At 48.8% G+C, this 21,006-nt stretch overlaps 3 protein-coding genes across 4 annotated transcripts in view; all 3 read right to left on the bottom strand.

Moving 5' to 3' along the window:
- Nucleotides 1–2,883, bottom strand: part of KDM3B (lysine demethylase 3B) — a 58,999-nt gene extending 56,116 nt beyond the window's left edge. For both annotated transcript variants that reach the window (XM_030869486.2, XM_030869489.2), the window contains exon 1: nt 2,676–2,883. In XM_030869486.2, the coding sequence (XP_030725346.1) occupies nt 2,676–2,870 (195 nt within the window). In that variant the 5' untranslated portion in view covers nt 2,871–2,883. The remainder of the gene's footprint in view (nt 1–2,675) is intronic.
- A 3,051-nt stretch (nt 2,884–5,934) lies between these two features.
- FAM53C (family with sequence similarity 53 member C) lies at nt 5,935–16,628 on the bottom strand. The gene is made up of 5 exons (XM_030869501.2): nt 15,906–16,628; nt 12,445–12,674; nt 11,996–12,053; nt 9,821–10,605; nt 5,935–8,892 (listed from the first exon to the last, which is right to left on the bottom strand). Exons 2-5 carry the CDS (start codon nt 12,520–12,522, stop codon nt 8,635–8,637), a joined length of 1,179 nt encoding a protein of 392 aa, XP_030725361.1. The 5' UTR covers nt 12,523–12,674; nt 15,906–16,628; the 3' UTR covers nt 5,935–8,634.
- A 411-nt stretch (nt 16,629–17,039) lies between these two features.
- Nucleotides 17,040–20,377, bottom strand: LOC115860082 (oocyte-specific histone RNA stem-loop-binding protein 2-like). Its single transcript, XM_030869506.2, has 6 exons — nt 20,334–20,377; nt 19,407–19,502; nt 19,196–19,300; nt 18,422–18,565; nt 18,168–18,276; nt 17,040–17,316 (listed from the first exon to the last, which is right to left on the bottom strand). The coding sequence occupies exons 1-6, from the start codon at nt 20,375–20,377 to the stop codon at nt 17,185–17,187; spliced, it is 630 nt and encodes a 209-aa protein (XP_030725366.2). The 3' UTR covers nt 17,040–17,184.
- Nucleotides 20,378–21,006: the final 629 nt, after the last annotated feature.

The following is a 21,006-nucleotide window of genomic DNA, read 5'->3' as shown; positions in this document are numbered from 1 at the left end:
TAAAGGCACAAAAATCCATTAAACTAATTTTGAAACTAGACTTTTTTTTTTTTTTTTATCGCATAACAGGCCTATTTTGAAATACAAATAAAGCTACTATTCCATGAGGGGGAAAAAAAGCTGTTTATCCACTTAATCTAAAAATCTCAGTTATTTGTCAGCATAGCTTTGGTGAGGAAGATGCCCACCTAACAAACCGTTTTCAACAAAACTCTTGATCAACAAGATCCTGACTTATGGCTTTGGAACTGTTTTCCAAAAAAAAGCGTTCATTAATGGATCAGGACTACATTTTGGAAGATTTCTGGATCTAAAAGTATCTAGAAAGAGGATATTAATGGAGCCTAAAATTGCAAAGTGTTTTCAATCACTTCAAAAACTCATTCATTCAACCCTCAATTACTCATCCTTAACAGGGGGCGCCCTGCCATGCATTACTCAAAACTAAGCATGCCTGAAAACATCTTAAACATAACTGAATGAAAATCTGCCCAATCACAGGCCAGCTGCTTGCAAACTCCACCCTTGAGTACAGGAAGAACACTTTTGATTGGAAGACAGTTGTGTTTACTACGGGTGTGTGGTGCAAATTGGAAAGGCCCACATGCCTAGGGTCCAAAGGAAATCTCTTTAATGAAAAAGGAAAACAAACGGCCAGTTTTGATCCTATGTTAATTATTGTCATTAACAGAACCTCATCATCACAACAGCAATTCTTGAGCAATTTTGCAAGATGGTAAAAAATTTTAAAGGCTCTGAGTTCTGTTGTGGCTGTTTTCTCACCTATGTCCCTTGATTATACACACAGGACAAGCGTAAGAGTATTCTTAAAACCAAAACTGCCTTTGTTTTTATATGCATAAAGCTCTATGCAAGACCTCAACACAGTTGTAATATACACTTTGCTTTAATTTCCAAGAATCACTGCAACTTTTTACTTGGTTTGAGAAACCAATTCCAAGGGCAGTGGTAGAACTACTCACTATTTAGCTTACTAGGTGTCCAGCATCTCAGTGAGCTTCAAAAACCTCTGCCCTTAGGGAGCCCAGCAAACAACAAAGTGAATGGGTAGCCATTTCAGGTGCAGAGCTCATTAGCAATTCATCTGATGGAGGAAACAACTAGAACATAAAACTTTGACTGAAACTCTAGGACAGACTAAGCCTTTGGTCAAAATATGCATATAATGGTGGATCTTACTTAAGTTTTGCATTTAAGGGGGTAGAGTAAATTACTGGATCTGAGAGGGACACCTCTCTCCCGTCCAAGCCTATAAAAAGCAATCTTCTAAAGAAAGCGCAAAGGAATTTAAATCCAAATCCCCTTTCTTAATCATCATCCTCACCCCACTATGTTCCTGTTATCTCTACAAATTCGCCCCACTGAAGCCTCATAAATGTCCAAGCAGCCTTTTTCTCATAGAGCATGGAGAAAGATCAAAGTGAACGAACTCAAGTAGCAGAAGCCTAAGCCAGCCACAAGCAAAACAACCCATAAAGCTTGCGTATCAGGAAGAAAATTTAAAAAGCCTAACACCACTGATCAATAGGTAGAAAAACGAGCATCAGAAACCTGCAATATTAATATCAAATCTTATGAGTTCCTGTTTACAGCGAATAAAATATCTGCAGAAACAAGTTCATCAAGAAAATTTTCCTTCTGCCTGAACATCTATCACAATCCAAAAGAATCCCCCTATTTTTCACAGCCTTATCTCAACAGAGAAGCTAGGGCCGTTATCAGAATGAGGAACTAAAGAGGTTTGCCAAAGCTCAAAGGCAGTATTTTGCCGCCACATTAACAAAAATAACACAACATGATCCCAAATGCTAGTTAAGTTCTATTACTGAACAACTTTAATCACAACATACACCAAGACAAGTATTCAAAATCGGCCGAGCCCCAACACAAAGTTTCAAAACAAAACCTCTCCCAAGGTTTGGGGGAGTAGCCCAGCTACGAGCAAAAAAGTACCACCCAACAGCCCCATTCGGCTGCCAAGACAGATCTCAAACTTATCAAAAACAGCTACAACAGCAGCTCCTGTCACCCAGAAGCGCAGAGAGAGGAGCCTGAAGAGAATCCTGAGAGCTGGCCTTTCTGGAGACCGCCAGGCCGAGCCCGGCTCAGACAAGGAGGAAGTAACTGCCAGCTAAAACAGCCCCGAGCAGCTCCAACTGCAGCGTCTCCGTCTCCTACAAGTGCCCATATTCCCGCCCCACTCGGGGCTCCGGGAAGAAGGGAACAGGGCGCAGGTCTCCCGGGAGAGGCTGGGGACTACAGGTCCGCGTCTTCAAGGAGGCAACGGCAGCACCGGCCGAACTCTGAGGGGGCCCGGGAGCCCAGGGTGTGAGAGCCTGCTCCGAAGGCGTGTTTGGCGGGTGGGGGGGAAACGCTGAGAAAGGGGTCGCTCAGGAGGCGGGGCCTGCCGGGCGGAGGCAATAGCTCCTAGTGCCCCGGCCGCCCCCCGGGGTAAACCGGGGCGCGAACCCCGACGCGGAAGCCATGCTGGCCAGAGCTCGGGGTGCTGAGATGCCGGCGGGGGGCGCTGAGGAGATCTGGGGGCGCGGAACTGGGTCACCCCCACCCCACCGCCCCCTCACAAAGGCCCCCGGGGAGGCCGCCCGCAGGCCGTGCAACCCCGGCCTCGAGTGCCCGCCTCGGCCGCCACTCACCGCTAAGTCCTGGGGCACCGCCCCGCTCATGGCCCGCACCGTGCCGGCCCGCCAGGCCCGAGTGCGCAGCGCAGGCCCCGGATCTCCACCCGCCGCCGCCGCCGCCGCGGGGACCGAGGCCGAGGACGAGGCCGCGGTGTCCGCGAACAGAAGCAGCAGCCGCTTGCCCACCGGGGAGGCCGCCGCGTCCGCCATCGCCAGGGCCGGCCAGACCCGCGCTCCCGCCCGCCGCCTCCCACCACCTCCGCCGCCGAGCTCCCGATCCGCCCGCAAGGCCTCCCTCCGCACCACCCGCGGCCGCGGCTCCCCCCCCCCCAAACAGCCACCACCAACCACCGGCGCCGCGCAGCGCCCCCCGTGGCCGGGAGCGGAGCTGCAACCCGGGCCCCGCACAGCGCCCCCCGCGCTCCGGAGCGGGACGGCAGCTCCGGGCCCCTCGCAGCGCTCCTCCCCAACCTCCCCGGGGCCTGCAGTGCCCCCTGCGGCAGGGAGGGGAATTGCAGTTTCGGCCGGGGTGGGGAAGTGGGCGGGTCCTTCAGTCCCCCGTGGCACCATCCTGGTGCCATATTTCCTTCACGGGGCCCCTTTATCTGAGAAGGCTTTGGCTTACCCTCCTCGGACACCAAAGACTTTTACTGGACTGGGGGCCTGAGGGGCAAATTACCTAGAGAGTTGATATTTTGAGCTAAAAAGTTAGTGCCCCAATACCCCATTGATTTCCGAACTTGAAAATAGGCACTACCCCTCCTGTCATTATCTTTTAGGAAACTTTCTTCCCATTGGTCCATGGGACACAATTATCTTTCTTCTCACTGGTCCATAACATGGTACCATCCCATTCTATATTACCAATACTTCATAGGTTCCTTTCCAATTGACCAATGTGTCACACACCCATTGTATGTAATAATGCCACCCTTTACATTGGCTGAAGGCCAGCATGCTTCCAACATCTCAGTATTTTGACATAACCCCATGGAGCTTCTTCCCCTTCCAAATCAGCCAACGTTATGAAGTCCAGGTGTTTCTCAATTAAACTTTCAGGGGAATTGGAAAGAGACCAGAAGTATATACATCTTACCATGGAAGTAGTGGGGTTGGGGACAAAGAAAACCTCACCACTCCTATCTGAATTCACAGGCGTGGAAGATTGATACTCCTGTTAGAAAAGGGGCTGTAGAGAAGGGGAGATACAGAGATTTTTTTGCCTAGATTTTTATTCACACTGGGCAATGAGAAACCTAAGTCATTAACGTTGGTCATGTTAGAGACTAGCACAAGTTCCATGGCCTTATGGATGCAGAGTATATGTGGAAACATATAAACCAGAAAAAGGTCCAGTATTAATGCATGATTACTACCGTAAAAGTGCCCATTTTTTTTCACTGCTCTGACCTACAGACAGTTAAGAGCAGTAGAGTTTTTTCAAGACTTATGTGCCTACCCAGAAATCTGTCCATAGCCTTCTTTACCCTTGACCTACTTGTCTTCTAGCAAAAGTTGGGGGCAATAGGGAGGTACCAATTATTGACTTCAGTCAAAGTACAACATCCAGGGAATTCACTCTAGAACTAACCCTGTGGAGCACCAAGGAAACTTTTCCTTGGATTTTTTTCTCTCTATTCATTATAACTTCCATTTCCCATAGCTAACCTGAGGCCTGACTCAATGTTCTTCTGCACCAAGAGACACCTCTTAAAGCACACAGCCCAAAAATTGTAGTTGGTAGGAGAGAAACAGGGGTGAATCCATACATGACCTAGCTGCCTTGCAGCTTTTCCATTAAAATTCACTGCTGGGATTTTCTCCCATATGGAGCTCTAATTACTGTCCCACTGTCCAAAGCTGGCTTCTCACAGCACTGACACAGAAATGTGCCTAAGCCCAGGGATGGGAAGGCAAAGGTAAAAAAATTAATTCAACAAATATGGCAGATAGTTTTCATATGCCAGTAACTTCAAAGTGTTGGGACACAACACTGAATAAAAACAAAACCTTTGCCCTCATGAAGTTTATATTCTTTCCTATACTTCAGGAATGGAAAATAAAATCACATTTGCCTTCACAGAAAATAAACAGTAGAAAAACCCAACAAAAAAACTGAACAGAAAGGAAAAAAAGCAGAGGGAAGTAATTTTAGATGTTCAGGCTTTACCCCTGCTCAAACAGTAGGTGAAACAAAACAGCAGTTCTGAAGAAAGAACGAATCTATAATTCTGAGATTCTTTAACCACATGCTATTGTCCTACCCCCTCAAAGCCCTTCTTCCTTTGTTTCCAGGGCAGGTGACAACTCCCACTCTTTTTAGAGTGTTTTTTTCATCCCCTCAAAGTTCCTGCTCCAGGTAATCAAGCCAATCCTGTCCTCTTGCACACTTCATTGGTATTCATTGATGAGTGCCACCAATTTGAAGTAGGAAACTGGGTTGGAGGCTAAGCAACTTGACTCTTCTTGCTGCCTGGCAAGTCAGCACCACAACTGGTAAAAGAAAGGCTATGCCTTAGGGACAAGAGGCTCCTGCCTGGCTCTCTAAGCAACTATATTTCACCCACACACATTGGAAGAATGCTAACATAGGGAGAAGAAAGGATGGAATAGAAATGTCTAAAGAGAGAGAGAGAGCGAGCCATACAGCTTCTTTCAGCAAATGAACATTCCACATTGAAGCATTAGGGAAAATACCACCTTCTAGAGCAAAAGAGAAGCTCTGCTGCTAGGATAATTTTCCAAAATCAGTATTTTCAGGATGGAGAAATTGCCTAGGTCTTTGGAATCTGAATTCTGATGACTTTATCTCCATCTCTCCAGGACAGAACATGTGAAAACTCTGAAAAGACATTCCTGGTCAAGGCTCCTATCATGCCTTCTCCCCACTTCCCAAAGCCTACAAACCAATCTAGACAAGTTTCTAACTGTACCATCAAGCATTTCTCAGGGAGCAAGAATGTATTAATACTTGACTTCACTCTGCTGGAAGTGAGTGGCAGGAGGGAAGAGGAGATGGGTATAAGTACCAGGGAAACAAGAGATCAAATCAGACTGCCAGAAATAACCAAGGCCTTAACAGTAGCTGGGCATAGGATATAACTACTGTGGCGCAAAGGGCCCAGCGACCAAATACTGCCCTCAAGGGACAAAGGCCCAGCCATGTCATAGAAGAAGGGGCTGGAACAGTTAGGCGGCCTTCTCCCCGCTTCCTCCTTGCCTTTCTTTGTGAAGAGAGGAAGAAGACACTGTAGTACACAAGGTTGCTTGGGAAAATGGATTATTCTAATAAAACTTTATTTTTTCAAACACAGCCACAGAGGCAGGACCTCATTTTTAACATACACAGACTTATGGATTTTTTTAAAATATAAAACAAAGTTTACGAAAAAATTTTTTTCCACTTTTTGTATTTGTAATCCCATTAGCACAGGGACTTTGGCAGCAGGTGGGAGTGAAGGGCAGCTGGAGCTGCCACTGGGCAGTCACCGGGCACAGGAGGAGAGCACCAGCCTGGGAGTGGCTTCACTCACACACGCAGGAATACTCACCTACTGGTCAGCCACACCACACACACAACACAGATGCAGATGTCTACCCAGGGTCAACCACAGCCCGGCAGAGGTGTGCTCCACTCTGGGTAAGCCCAATATGTGAAAATCCAAAGAGTCAAAACAGCTAAAGTAGAGGGAGGTTGCTTGCTTTACAAAAGAAGCAATCACAGGCTGCTTTTAAATGGTCAGCAGTCCAAATGCATTGGAAAACAGCATTTGGTTTACACAGAACTGTTGGAACAGATCTACTGTGTAAAGCAAAATAAACCACTTCTCGAAAAGCCTTGTCCCAGGGCCACAGGTACTTAGATTGGGAAGCAAGATGATCGCTCCAGCTAGTTTAACTTTCCAGATCTTAAAGTAATGGAATTCATATATGGCATCTACAGATCTTCTCCCCTAAGGATGGTGCCCTAGAGCTTTGGGGAACTCAGGGTGGAGGCAGAATTATTGCCCTCACTTCTTAAGCTTTGGGTCTGCAGAGACCCCACTGGCATTACCAGTGGCCTATTGTAAGCTGGCACAGCCCCTGTGTAGCAGAGAGCCCAGGGATGAGGATGCCCCAGGAGGAAAAGAAGCTGGCACCAGGGAAATTATGGCCTAAAGAGGGAAAAGAGCCAGGGGAGGGATGAAACCAAGGATGGGCAACTCCTGGGCTCATGGTTTCCTTAGATTCTCCAGAAAGCCTCTCTCTCAAGCCCCTACAGACCTAGTAGCTCACTGGTAACATTTGGTAACTAGCAGGAGAAGTGAAGGAGCCCTGGAAGGGTAGAACCTCTGAGGGCTGGAGGCTGAAAAAGAAACAGCCACCTCCTCTGGAGTGGAGGCAAGGAGGCTAGGGCCTCACTGATGCTCCTATCCAACATGTGGCAGACCCAGAAAATGACAGGTTCAATTCCACGAGGAAGAAAACACACAGACTTTGGTCTTCTTCCCTAACATGAGCAACTGGTTCCTTCAAAACCCTGGAAAAATGCCCTTCTCCCAATAAACAGGAAGGGCAGGTCCAATTTGGTACCGCAGGGTCTAAGCAAAGCTGGACAAAGCCTCACAAGCTATTGTGGCAGCAGCTTCAGTAGGCATCTCTACTGGAGCCAGCCTTACAGGGCTTCTGCAGTCCTTAAACCCACCACCATGGCCACTGAGACCCATTGCCCAGGCTCAAGTTGTGGCTGTGAAACAAAAAAAGAAATTCAATCCAACAACAAACTCCCAGCTGCTTCTCAAAGTCTTTGCTTTACACATCCTCAGCCAGTCCTTCGGTGAGCCTCAACCTCCCTGAGGTCTCTAAGGACCAATTAGAGACAAACATTTCCTAGCAGGAGTGGAAGACAAGCAAACTAGTATATGCTGACATCCCCTTCCTCTTTCTCAAGCAGGTCAGAAAAGAGGCTGGGCCTGGATCTTTTAACAATAGGTTTCTCTAAAGTTAGTGCTGGGGTGCCTGCTGGGGACTGAACACTACTTCTGCTGTAGGTCAGCCTCAATATAGGGCCTTCCTTCCTTGTTCTTGACCCTCGAAGGGCAGAGGGTAAGGGGGAAAAGGTCCCATCAGTAGGGAGGGAAAAAAAGAGATGGAGCCCTTCAGCCCTGCCTCACTTGCCCACATATGCCTGCATCTACTTAGAGAGTGAGACAGGCAGGTTGTACACAGCCTAGGCAATCTGGCGAGAAAAAAGGCCAGCTCAGAATCAGTGTGGAGAGTCCTCTCCAGCCAATACTAGATCTATCTACGGGAGGTGTGGGCCTGAGGGAAAGACCATTAGCTGAGGTCACAGCACTTAAAAGACCCTGCTGTACCCCAAAACAGAATCCTCTGCAGAGCCATTGGTGCTAATGGATTACGAGCCTGGTTCCAGAGCTCCTTAGAACCTTGACTCCTTGAACAAGCCTGCTATCCCATAAAAACCCAAGATCCATGGTGCTCTGCCGTTAAGGAGCAACTGCCTTCCTTCCCTAAGGCTACCCAAACACACCTTTCCTCGAGCACTCTCATGCACGCACACACTCTCACACAATTTCTCAGAGGAGGCTGAATGAACCCCCCACCCTGGCCAAATTCTAAGACACAAGTGCCCTTTGAAGCAAAGGGGCTAGTGAAATTCCCCGAGCTGGGGTCAGGAGACCCCTTCCTTCCCTGCCCATTGCTTTCTCGGTGGCAGGGATACTCACACTCAGGGCCGCCATGGTAAGGGCCTGCTCTGGGGCTGTCCCTCCCGCCACCAGCTCCGTTTATCTTGTCCCAGCCAGTCTCTCGGCATGGTCGAGCTTCCTGGAGTGAGAAGATTTCCGGCTGCCCTGAGTCGGAGCCCTCCACTCACCCCCATTCCCAGGCTGGGCCCCCGGCCTTGGGACCTCGACACTTGTTAGTAGCCATAAGAGAGTCAGTCTGTGTGGCCCCAGGAAGTAGCCTCTCAGTTTTAGTTCTCCTCAATGAGATTCAAGTCCAGGTCCCCAAAGTCCTGCTGGCACAATGTCCGCTTGCTCAGCGCCTGCCGGCCCCACCGCACGGACCCCTCCTCCTCCTCTTCGCTTTCACTCAGCACCTGGGAGGAATCCCCAATGGGGCTGCAGGAAGCAGAGAGGTGTGAGGGGCTACAGGCCATGAACCACGGTGGAGAGATACTGCTGCCTTCCCGGGCTGTTTCTTGGAGACAGAGACCTCCTGAGTATGGTTTCTGTCAAACAAACAAACAAAATTAAGGCAAAGAAAGATGATAATTTCCCAGAGAACCCTGGCCCAAGTTGGATTTCAAAGTACCCCTCTCTTAGTTATCCTTGAAAGCAGGAGTCCTTTCTGTTAGGGTGAGGTCGTGAACTCCCTGATAAAATTTTGAAAATTCAGTGTATGTGCACATTTCTTTGAGGAAAGTGCCCATAGTTTCGATCAGATTCAAGATTAGAAGCATGTTTATAAACTTCATATGGACAGGAATACTGTCTGCTTGTCTCACTCCTGTATTGCCAGTGCCTAGTCAGAGCCTGGTACATAGTAGGCATCCAACACTGCTTGCTGACTGGTTGAATGAATGACTCTATGAATAAGTCCTCAGAAAGTTTTATGACCCAGTGGTCTGGAAGGAAGAATATGAAAAAAGTGGGCAACTGCCTACAACAACTGCACTCACACTGGGAAGTCAAAAAACCATTTGTTGAGCAGATGAATGATGCAGAGCCTGTTTTGCTTAAGCCCTTACAGACCCACATGAAGCAGTAAAGGGCAAGTGACAAAACCAGCCTTGCATGAGGAGGGGTGGGGCACTGATGATGGGGCTTTTGTGGCTCATGCATTCTCAGAGAGGACGGAAAGTGTCTCTAGCAGGACAATCTGGGATCTCTGTTGGAAGGTTTAACATGGGTCTCACCCCAAGTTTCTCTGGAACCCTCAGGACTGAGAAATTTCACAGGACATGGGACTTTCAATGATAAAACCAGAATAATCCTGGGCAAATCGGGATGGTAGATCACTCTCAGCAAAAGCTCAGACAGAAAGGAGCTCCAAGGGAGGCCCTGCCAGGAGGGCCTGGAGCTAGAGGACAACTCACAGGTGCAAATGGAACAGTCCCCCTACTCCCATCCAAGCTTCCCTAGTCCTATTGGTCCCACCTGATTCATCTTGTCAAAGTCCAAGGAAGGCCGCAGCCGCCGAGGGTCCTCCTCGTGGCGCCGCTTGACTCCAGCTTTGCGGGCATCAAGATCACAAGGCTGTGAGCGGCTTCGGGGAAGATTGCGCAGGCCTCGAGGTCTCCAGGGCAGCTCTGGGGAGGATGCGGGGGAGCTCCGGGCAGAGGGCAAGAAGCGGCTTGCCTGTGGGCCCAGGCTGGGTGACAGGGAGAAGCGACGCTGGGGTGGGCAAGGTGACAGGGACTCAGCATCACTCTCCCAGGAGCCACTTTGGGGGGAGGTGGCAGAGGGACGAGAAGAATCTTGGGCCAGGGCCAGGCTGAAGAAAGGGGGGCTGTAGGGTCTGTGGGGTGGGGCACATTGAGAAGAGGCACTGGGAGCTTGGAGGAACCTGAGGCTGGAGACCCGCTTTGGGGGGCTCTGGTGAGGCACCTGCGGCCCACCCCCTCCACCACTGCCCCGGTGCTTGATGGGAGTCCACAGCTTGGAGGGGGCGGGCCGCCACACCGGCTGCCAGCGAGACAGGTCCACGGGCACTGAGAGTGAGCGGCAGTGCCTCTTAGATGGAGGGGCAGGGGGCACAGGAAGCTTTTCTGGGTCTGGAGGCTCAGGGCTTAGGACTTGGGAGAGGGGCTGCTCCTGTGGGGAATTTCCTGGGCTAGGTGGTCTGAGGTGCAGGCTCAAGCCTGAGGGGTGGTAGCTGAGATTGAGGCTGTCCTGGAACTCAGCACAGGAACAGTGGGGCAGGCCCCTCCAGGAAGCACCTTCTGGAAGGCATTCATAATAAAAATAATATTAATGATAGCTAATATATTTTTAAGAGCTTACTATGTCCCATACAATGTGATGAGCACTTTATGTGAGGTTTCCCAAAAACTTCATGAGTTAGGTACTATTATTACTACCCCCATTTCACAGATGAGAGAAGTCCAGTAACTTGCCAAAAGTCATGCAGGAATCAAATGACCAAAAGCAGGGTTCAAAACCAGATTTGTCTGATGCTAAAGCTGCCTTTTAACCAGCATACTATATTGCCTCCAGTATGAGGAACCACCTGAAACTTAAAATATAGTCTCATATACTGCCTGCTGCTCCCCGTCAAAGGTGGAATGAGTCAAGAGAAGCGAACGTGTGAGAGCCATGCTCATCCCTCACTCTACTCCACCGAGCTCTACTTTGCTCCCGCATCCCCCAGCCCGGAGTTGTGAAAAGCAGGCCTATGCTCTCCGTCCTTAGCCTTTCCCTTTCCTATGTGTCAAAGCACCAAGACAGGAGGTAGGTGATCAAGCAGGTAAGAGATCATTTGTATTTCTAGGGAGGGCAAGTAGGGTGGGGAAGGCCTTTGCCAATGGAACCCATGCTTGGGAAAAACCCTAAGACTGCTCGTGTTCCTTTGTGTCTCGCCACCCACAAGGAACATACTTATAGGGAAAGATCTTCTAGCCATATTATGATTAGTTTAAAAAAAAAAAGTGCCAAATATACAGAATGCAACCTTTTGTGTTAAAAGCATGGGAATAAAAACATTTACATTTATATTTGCTTCTATCTGTATAAAGAAACTCTGGTTGGATAGACAAGAAACTAATAACAGTAGTTACTTTTAGGGAGGTGATGGGAGCTGGGTGCAGAGGAGAGAGGAGAGGAAGGGGGACTTTTTTCAGTATAATGTTTTTGCTGTTTAAAAATTTTGGAAATGGGAATGTACTGCCTACACAAAAAATTAGATTATAAAAGTTCCTACAGGGGCTACCCTGGTGGTGCAGTGGTTGAGAGTCTGCCTGCTGACGCAGGGGACACAGGTTCGTGCCCCGGTCCGGGAGGATCCCACATGCCGTGGAGTGGCTAGGCCCGTGAGCCATGGCCGCTGAGCCTGCGCGTCCGGAGCCTGTGCTCCGCAACGGGAGAGGCCACAACAGTAAGAGGCCCGCGTACCGCAAAAAAAAAAAAAGTTCCTACAAGACTAGAATAAGACCAAACTAAACAAGTAACTTCCATGCTGGTGCAGTAAAATGGAGACAAGCGCCAATCTCAGAAGGTGACCCTGGCAAGAAAATTGTGGATGCAGGCTAGCTAGTCCTGGTTACTGAAAACCAATGAAAGAAATGCGTGGATAGAGGCATGGGCATACACACAAATATACACATCATGTCTTACCAGACACAAGCTGGAAAGGATTCCCACAGTTGGAGATGTCTACATGATCAGGCAAAGGCTAAGAGACAGAAAATATCCATCATGATTCAGGATCAGAACAGAGTTCCAGGAAGCCCTCTTCAGCTCACCCCTGCAATTCATGGGCTACAGGGATGTTAGGAACTCCTAAGTGTTCTCTTCTTCTTGTCCTCCCAAAGTTAGTGAGTAAAATAATCCACGTCTTCCAGTATCTCAAACCCTTTTCCACCCAAATTTTGGTGTCCCTTTTATAACAGTGAAGAAAATCCCTGCCCCCTTCCTTTTGGGCTGGGTTTTGAGCCTTTAGTGGGCTCTTGCAATACAAGTACCATGATTCACACAGCACAGGACAAGGGTGAAGTAGTAACAACAAACAGCCTCCGAAAAAAGGGGGAGGGGCTCGTAGAGAAGCAGGAAGACTGGTCTTTTACCAGACTGATGCTGAAGCGTGTGCATTTCAGCTCATCCAGAGTCTGCTTCTGTAGCTGCTCAGTGATCAGGGTTATCATGATTCTCCCCGGAATCTGACTTGCACACTTTGGAGCAAATGATGGATGTCTTCCCTGTTGTTCTTCCAGACCTCACTCGTGAGCCGTCTTCTGCCACTGCAGCACCATTCTAGCACCATTGGGACTTCCCTCTCCAGTCATGCCTGCTGAGTCTGCCAATTACAGAGGGACCAGCCCCAAGTGATATTAGAGATGTATCTAGTCCAGAGATGGAAAATGTATGGCACACATACCACAGCATCCCTATGTCAGGCCTCTGGCAGACATCATTAATTGATCACAGCTTTTTCCTGCTAAGCCTAAACATAGCCTCAGAAACATTCTCAACCTGACACTCCGGATAACCAGTAAAATGAAATGGAGTTGGCAAGCAAGTTGAAACCTATTTGCCACTCCTAACCTGGTTCATGCTCTGCTCTGCCTACCCAGAATACTAGCACCACTTAGAAAATAGCTCAAATGAGAGAGATGCCCAAATTGTTATTTCCATCCTGATTAGTCCAATATTTTCTTTATCTTCCAGTCATAAGCAAAGAGAGGTAACCTTTTCCTAAACTACAGAAAGAGTAATAGGGAACAGAACGGTACAGTGGTTGTAGGAATGACTTTCTGCTTCAAACCAATCAGAATAAACAAGGTATTATGTTCTCCTTTAGCCTGAACAGCTGATATTATATTATTGTTCTCCAACAGATACTGTACATATTCTCTTATAAGAGGATAAGGAAATGCTACCGAGGTAATTCCATTTACATTTCAACTCTATAGAGTTTAAAAACAACAACTCTGACTTCATTTGACTAAGTTTTTAGCCTGATTTGACTCAAAGACCATGAATACAATTAATCAAGACTCCTTCTCATGGTCAATTATAGTAGAAGCAAACTATTTCTATCAGAGGACAGGCTTCAAGCCCACAAAATTGCCTGAGGGGCCTCGCTCAAGGGAGGAGGGGAAGTTAACCTAATATTTCCATACTGTTCTGCCTATTCCCAGAAATGACCAGCAGGCAAACAGCACACCAGACAGTGGAAGTAGCATTTGCTAGCAGAGAGAACTATCAAGAAATCAAATCTAGATCCGATTTGGTGTGATGGTCTTGGCAAATCATCAAACTTTTCTTTGCCTCAGTTTACCCATAGGAAAAATGGGCAGAATAATCTTAATATGTCACTGGGGGCTTCCCTGGTGGCGCAGTGGTTAAGAATCTACCTGCAGGGGACACGGGTTCGAGCCCTGTTCCGGGAGGATCCCACATGCCGCGGAGCAACTAAGCCCGTGCACCACAACTACTGAGCCTGCGCTCTAGAGCCTACGAGCCACAACTACTGAAGCCCGCGCACCTAGAGCCAGAGATCCGCAACAAGAGAAGCCACCGCAATGAGAAGCCTGCGCACGGCAACGAAGAGTAGCCCCCACTCGCTGCAACTAGAGAAAAGCCCGCGCGCAGCAACAAAGACCCAACGCAGCCAAAAATAAATAATAAATAATTTATTAAAAAATATATATGTCACTGGGACAACATAACACAAATATCAAAATGTAAAAAGTATACCACCTGCCCTGTACAAATCAGTTCACAAAGACTGCCATTTCTCACCCCTCCTATTCGTTGCTCTACAAAGCCTCAGAATGCCACAGGTGATAATATTAGGATGAAGAAGGCAATTGCGTTCATCTATTTGGCTGGATATCAACCTCCCTCACCTGCATACCAAGAGAAGCCCAAAAGGCTTGACCTTGAGGGCAGATAACTTTCTACCTTAGCAAAAAAAAAAAGAGGGGATCCTCTCTACCCAATTCCCACCTCAGAGGGAGGCAGGCCACAAGGAAAAGCAAAGAAATACACCTCGGCGTACTCGGAGTTCAGGGAAAAACGTTGTAGAAGTCAATCATCACTATAGTTAAATAACATTTTCATGCATAATCATCATTACCACCTTGAACAAAGTTCCAGCTTCCTGAGTGCTCCCTTCAGCTGCTTCCCCTGTTCTTGTAGGAGAAGCTAAAGCTTATATCACTTCTGCTCTTGGTTTCTTAACTCTGCCCTCAAAGATCAACCAGAGAGGGAACCTAACTGTAGGCTTTTACCCTCAGAGACCCCAGGCCTCAGGCTGACCAGCCATGAGGAGCAGGGAGTGAAGCAAACTCTTTCAAAGCTTTTCATGAGGCATCTGGCCAAACAGCAAACTTCCAGCCCTCTCTGGGATCAAGTGAAGAGAGTGATTTTGTGTTTTTCTGCATTTTAATTGTTGGGATGTGGCCACAAACGGCGGTAATTGGAACAATGCAGCTACCACCACGCAACTGATACTCTCAGTCTGAGTTTCCTAAAACAGGCCAGGCTGAGAGGGGGAACAGAACGGAAGCCATAAGGAATCAAACCAGGACACAAAAGAAGGCAAACCAGCTCCGCGAGGGGCCTCCTCTTTCTCAAGCAGGCAGAGGAAAAAGTATAAGAAGCCCTCTCTTGCCGCCTTCCTTCCCCTTCCATTTTGTGTATCTGAGGGGCAGAGACAGCCCTGAACGTTCACTAAGCAAGTTAAAACTTCTCAGCTTAACAACTGGCACGGGGGCTCAGCCCTACACAGAGCAGCAGGCCGCTAGGCCCTCCCCCAAACCCCACCAGGCCCAACTCTCAATCCAGGCTTTCTCTCCACCACCAGCACCACCCCCCCGGCAAATAAAGGCTGACCCCCACCCCACTGGGTGGCAGTAACCCCTGACATTACGGTTTCAGGGATGCTGAGGTTGTGCTGAAACCTCGATAACCTAGGATCAAGTCAGGCCAAGGGAGAGGAGAGTCACAAACCCCTGGGGACCTTCCCCCCAGGTCCCAGTCCCACAGCTCTGGGGGAGACTGAAGGAAAACATGAGGGAGGCATGAAGGTACATGAACAGGTATGTGGGGACCTGACTGCTCTTCCTCCATATGGCACTGAGGGGATAGGGCTGACAAGTGGGGATCACCCCTCCCCCCACCCCACTGAAGAAGCAAAAGGCTAGCCCCCCCCTCCAATCTTCAACCTCTCCCTTGGTTGCCCTGCCTGTCCCCGCGGGGTGGGGCATGGGGCGTCCGCTGGCCCCTGGGGGGCGGGGGGCGCCGGGGCACGCTTGCGGGGGGCTGTCGCTCGTCTCTTCCCAATCAGCTTCCATCATCTGGCCGCGGGAAGCGAACTCAGGACGCAGGGTATGGAGAGGGTCTGGGACTTAGCGCTCCGCCACCCCCTCCCCCACCAGGTCCCGTGCTCTCCCAGCGGAGGCGGCCAGCGAGGCCGTGCCTCGAGGGTGGACGGGCTGGGGGAGGGGAAAGAGGGAAGGAGGGAGGGACGGTCTAGGTGCCCGCCCCGAGGGCCCAGCGCCACCTGCCCTCCGCCACCTACCGCGGCTCCTCCTGCTCCCAGGGCCGCGGCCGGAGCAGCTCTGAGCGCTCGGTTCGCCCCACGGTGCCCTTAAAAGGCGCCGGCCCGAACCAACGGGCCCCTGAGGAGAGTGGAGAGATCGCTCCGGTTCGCAGAACGCCCCTGAACCGTCCGCGGAGGCTCGAGACCCGCGTCGTTTCTCTCGCAAAGTCTTTCTTGGAGAGCACAGTCAGGAAGACGCCCGGCTCTTTAATTTAGCGATGAGGGTGGTTTCCTCCCTAGCGAGTCACCCCCTGCAAAATATTGCAGAAGGTGGACTGGCCCAGTTGGAGGCAAATCTCAGAACCCCCGGGGGAGGCCGTGTCGGTCGAAGGTAAACAAAGACATCGCCCCTGCCCTCTGTTACTACATCGGCCCCTGTACAGCCCCCAACTCGGTTCCGGCGCGTAACGGAATTAGCCAGGATTCCTCTCACCTGCTCTCCTACCCTCTAAGGCCGCCACTCTGAAGGAATCCCCCTTCCCCCAGCAGAGGACCCGTCCGCGGCGTGAAGGTTTCTGGGAAGTGTAGTCCAAGCGCCGATTAGGGCCTGCTCTGAGTCCCGGGAGCCCCTCTTCCAGCTGCCGGATGGGCTCGAACGTTATAAACCCAGGATTTACAACGGTTGCGGGGCCGTTCCCACTTGGTTCTGTAATTAGCCGTCACCCAAAACACCGTAAATCTGACGAGGGCCCAGGGCGGTTCACTCCTTCTCCTCCCTCTACGCCCCCCCCACCCCAGCAGGATGAGGTAATGGGATTGTGATTATGACATCATAGGCGGTTCAGTTGCTTGCGTGGGGGAGGGGGGAGTTCGGTGGTTACAGCTGGACCACTTTCCTTAAGACAAAAAGGGAGGGAGGAAACAAGCAGCTGGGGAAAAGATGTTGATGGCGCTATACTTCCTCTTCAGGAAGAGGAAACCACCTTTTATTAAATTTCCACCACTACCACCACCTCCCACCTCAGCCAAAGTTTAAGTCCTTTTTGAAGAGACTGAATGTAGCCGTTAGCACGTGAAGAGGTTGTGGAACAGCTAGGTGGTTTCTGGCTCTTATGTAAATTTGAGTCTCAGCCAGCAAAGAAGGTTTAGAGAGAGGGTAAAATATGGGAAGAGGAGAGGTTTTAAACAATGCCTTCGTGTTATGATCTCTTTGTAGGACAGAGTTTTAGATCTTTTTTAATCGATTGTTAAGTAGAAGTAGTGCAAGTAATCTTCACTATTACATTCAGCAACGAGTCCCGTGAAAGATATGTTTTCCCTAAATATTTTGTGTCCCACTCAAGTCTGGGACAGATAAGTAATTGTGATCAGCTAGAAGGTAGAGCCAGTGGTGGGGATCTTCCTCACAGAACCAGGGAAGGGAGGAGACAGGAGCCACCAAACCTGCAAACTGGAAAAGAAGAGTAGAGGGAAAGTGAGGTAGTATCAAGAAAATGGGGGGGGGGGGATGGGAGATACACTGCACATTTGTTTGCCCTGCACATTTCCCCTTGGCAAAAGAAGGGACAGGGGCCGTGAAGTGTAGGAGACATGGTTTCCAATAATTGCTGCTATGGAGCACTTACGTGCCAGGCACCGTGCTGCATACTTTAAATATGTATTGTCATTTTTGTTTACAATCATCAAATGAGACAAAATCTCCTTATTTGTTGGATTAAACAGCAGGAGAGGTTAAGTGACTGCCCGTGTGGTGGACAAAAGCAGTATTAAAAAGCAATCTGACTCATAACATTGTTAACCAACTATACTCCAATATAAAATAAAAAGTTAAAAAAAAGCAGTCTGAGGTTCTAAAGCCCTTGGTCTTCACCACTTGGTGATCACCCTTTTTATTTAATAACAAAATACCATGCTTACTAAAGTTAAGTGATTGAGAATAAGAAGTTAAGTTAGCATTGGCGCATTTGGAAAACACTGAAAGAAACTGAGACACTTAAAACAACTAAACCCTGCAACTCAGGTTTCATGTCTCCTTTCAAAGGAAGATGACACCCATTTCATCACGTATAAAACAGCGCCCCCAGTGCAGCCCAACCTGTCCCCCATTACTAACTATAACTAGATTTCTTTATGCCACTTTTGGTTCAAGGTTTTTTACTCACGTCCTGCAATTTTTTCTTTCTGTCCCATTTCCCTTCTTTTGTTCTTGGGCTACTACCTTGAACCCCATCATAACTGTGACCTCTTGGGCCAGATCCCATCTCTGACCCTGCTCCAGTGGGTTTTAGCAGAGGATACTACCTGGGCTCCCTTCTGTTCTCCATCCAGATTCTCTGAGGGTTCCAGGGTCTTGTGCCAGTCATCCAAAGGGGTAGAATCCATTGGCTCTAAGAGATTGTCCATTCCCCACCTAAGAAGGCAGCAGAGTCAGAGGAACGTGCAGCTCATTCAGACTCTCCCTTTTCAGCCAGTGAAAGCTAAACCTCTGCAAAGTGGGGAGAGGTAGGGCTTAGTCCACCACTCAGGGAAGGAACAAGGAATAGTAGTGCACACACCCCTCAGCCTGCAGAGGCTGGCTGGGGGGGTCCCAGGAATGTAGGGCTCTTCTCCACTGCCTGATCTGGGCATCCCAGGAGCGACGGCTGTACCTCCTGTTCTTGTTTGGTGTTTGAGGGTGAAGTCCTGGCTGTCGCTGTGCCCTGGCAACAACATATATGTCAGACTGAGGTCAAGGTGAAGAGGCACAGCTCACTGCTTATCATGATGAATTAGGAGACTCATTAGGGATTCTCTGATAATGAGGTAAGATCAATGCCCACAATCCAAAGAAAATCTTTAAATTAGATTAAACATCAAAATTCCCAATTCCCTAATATTCTTTCTTCTGGGAAGGGTAAATTAGATATTCCAACTCCCTCAGAAGTCAAGAGAGATATAAAAGAAAATATTTGACGTCTCTTTAAAGTACATTCTACCTTTTCATACATTAGTTTGTATGTATGCATGTAAGCTTACATGTAATTAGGCAAGTATGTTGTAATAAGCCAAGTCAGATGGAGGCATGAGGTGAAAATGGATGGAAGAAAAAAAATTTTCATTAGCAAACACGGATAGAGCTTTAAAAAGTCTTATGGCCCACGTATAACTTGTTCCATTTGAAAAAAAAACACTTGGAAACTTATCTGGGGGGCTAGACTGCTGGATAATTTATTTTAGTAATGCTACAACTTTGTGGGAGCATTCAGATTCTAGTATCTTTCCATCATCTGATAGTGAACAAAAGCCACGTGGTTGACACTCTTGTTGTAACTACCCACAACTGCACTCACTTGGGGACCTGCTGCAGAAAGCACTGGTAACCAGGTGTGCGCTTGCCATAATCTATCTGCTTTTGCCGCCGCTGTAGGACAATTGCATCTGTCTCTACCTCCCACCTGTGAGGAAATAGACAGTCGTCCCATGAAGTGTGATGATGGTCATCAAAGCGGAAACCAACTCTTCCCACATTCCGTTAATCCCCAGCCTGATTGTCAAACTCACCTGGCATGGCAGGGCTCTGTACTGACTCCCACACTCACCATCTCTATCCTAGAGGATAAAGGCTCTTCACGCACCTCCTTTCTGGGGAAGCAGATTCTACAGATGAAAAGGGTATTAGGATAAAACCCAGCTACTCTCAGCCACTACCACTACCAAGATCCTGACACCAGATAAAGGTTGTATTTCTCACTTACTGTCTCTCAAAGATTAAGGCTGCATTTCTAATTCGTTTCTCAAAGTGTGGTCTGCAAGCCATCTGTCTGGGTAGCACCTGGGGGCCTTGATAATTCCTGAGCCCTACTCTAGACCTACTGAATTATCACTTTGGGAACATGTATTTTAAAGAGCTTCCAAGGTTGTTTTAAACATTTTTATGGAAAATTACAAATATACAAAGAGAACAGCGTAATCTCCTGCAACTCAAAGTATGGTCCCAGTACCAGCTGCATTAGCATCAGCTGGGAGCTTGTTAGACGTTCAGAATCTTGAATTCTTACCCAGATCTACTGAATCAGAATATGTATTTTAACAAGATCCGCAGGTGATTAGTATGCGGATAAAACTTTGAGAGCACTGATATCATGTACCCCCTAGCTACCCATCACCCAATACTCACGGCCAATCTTGTTTCACCTATACTCACCACCACTCCCACAGGATTATTTAAAAGCAAATCCCCAACATTAAGAATAAATTCTTAGTATCACCTAGTCAATGTTCAAATTTCCATAAACAACCAAAGTTTGGTATCCTCTGGACTGTGATAAGGATTACGCCAAGAGATGATTCAACTCTCCTACTTTCCTTGAAAAGGAATTCCCTTTACCGCATATAACCTAGCGTCTCAGATGCTGCGCGCTTAAAAGGGACACCGACCCAGGAAAGCTCTTGGAAGGGGCCAGTGCTACTCATCATAAATACACGCACCTGTCTCGCCGCAACATCTGCCACACGGGCGGCAAATGTTCCATCTACAGGGGAAGGCTAGCAAAACTAAGAGGGAAAGGTCCACGTAACGATACGAGAAAGAAGCAAGGGAAAAAACCAAAAACAAAAAACGTTTAAAGCACCCTCCCACCTAAATTAATTTCTCCAGGTATTACCCTAGGGAGTGGTCGTCGCTAGCAATTTAAATGTCCCGGGGTTGGAGGGGCTGAAGGAAAGGGGAGCTCAGAAAGGGTGTGGTGATAGGCCAGAGGGAGAGCCAATGAGGCGCCAAACTCCCTGTGGGGCGGGGTTTAACTCGGGTCTTGCCGAAAGCTGGTGGGCCAGTCGGCAGCCCGCTGGGCTGCGGGGCGGGGCAAATCTCGCTCCTTCCGGAACAGTTCACGCCCCCGGGTGCTGTACGAGGCAAACGATTGGCCGAGGTGTGGGGGGGCGGGGTTGTCTAGGCGGGTGCGCGGAGATTGGCTGGCGCAGCTTAGAGGCGAGCGGGATAGGTTATTGGGCGGGCGGAAGGTTTGAATGGTCAAGGCCTATGGCTGTTGATCTTGCTCTGAGGCTGTAACTTCGACAGTCCGGTGAGAGAAGCGGAGAAGGCAAACTCCAGCCTATCTGTTCGAGAGGCATAGCTGTCGTCTGGTTAAATCGCCTCTTTTCC

This window comes from Globicephala melas, chromosome 3 (genome assembly GCF_963455315.2).
Source record: "Globicephala melas chromosome 3, mGloMel1.2, whole genome shotgun sequence".
Lineage (NCBI taxonomy): Eukaryota > Metazoa > Chordata > Mammalia > Artiodactyla > Delphinidae > Globicephala > Globicephala melas.
This window is presented reverse-complemented; position numbering and strand designations above follow the sequence as displayed.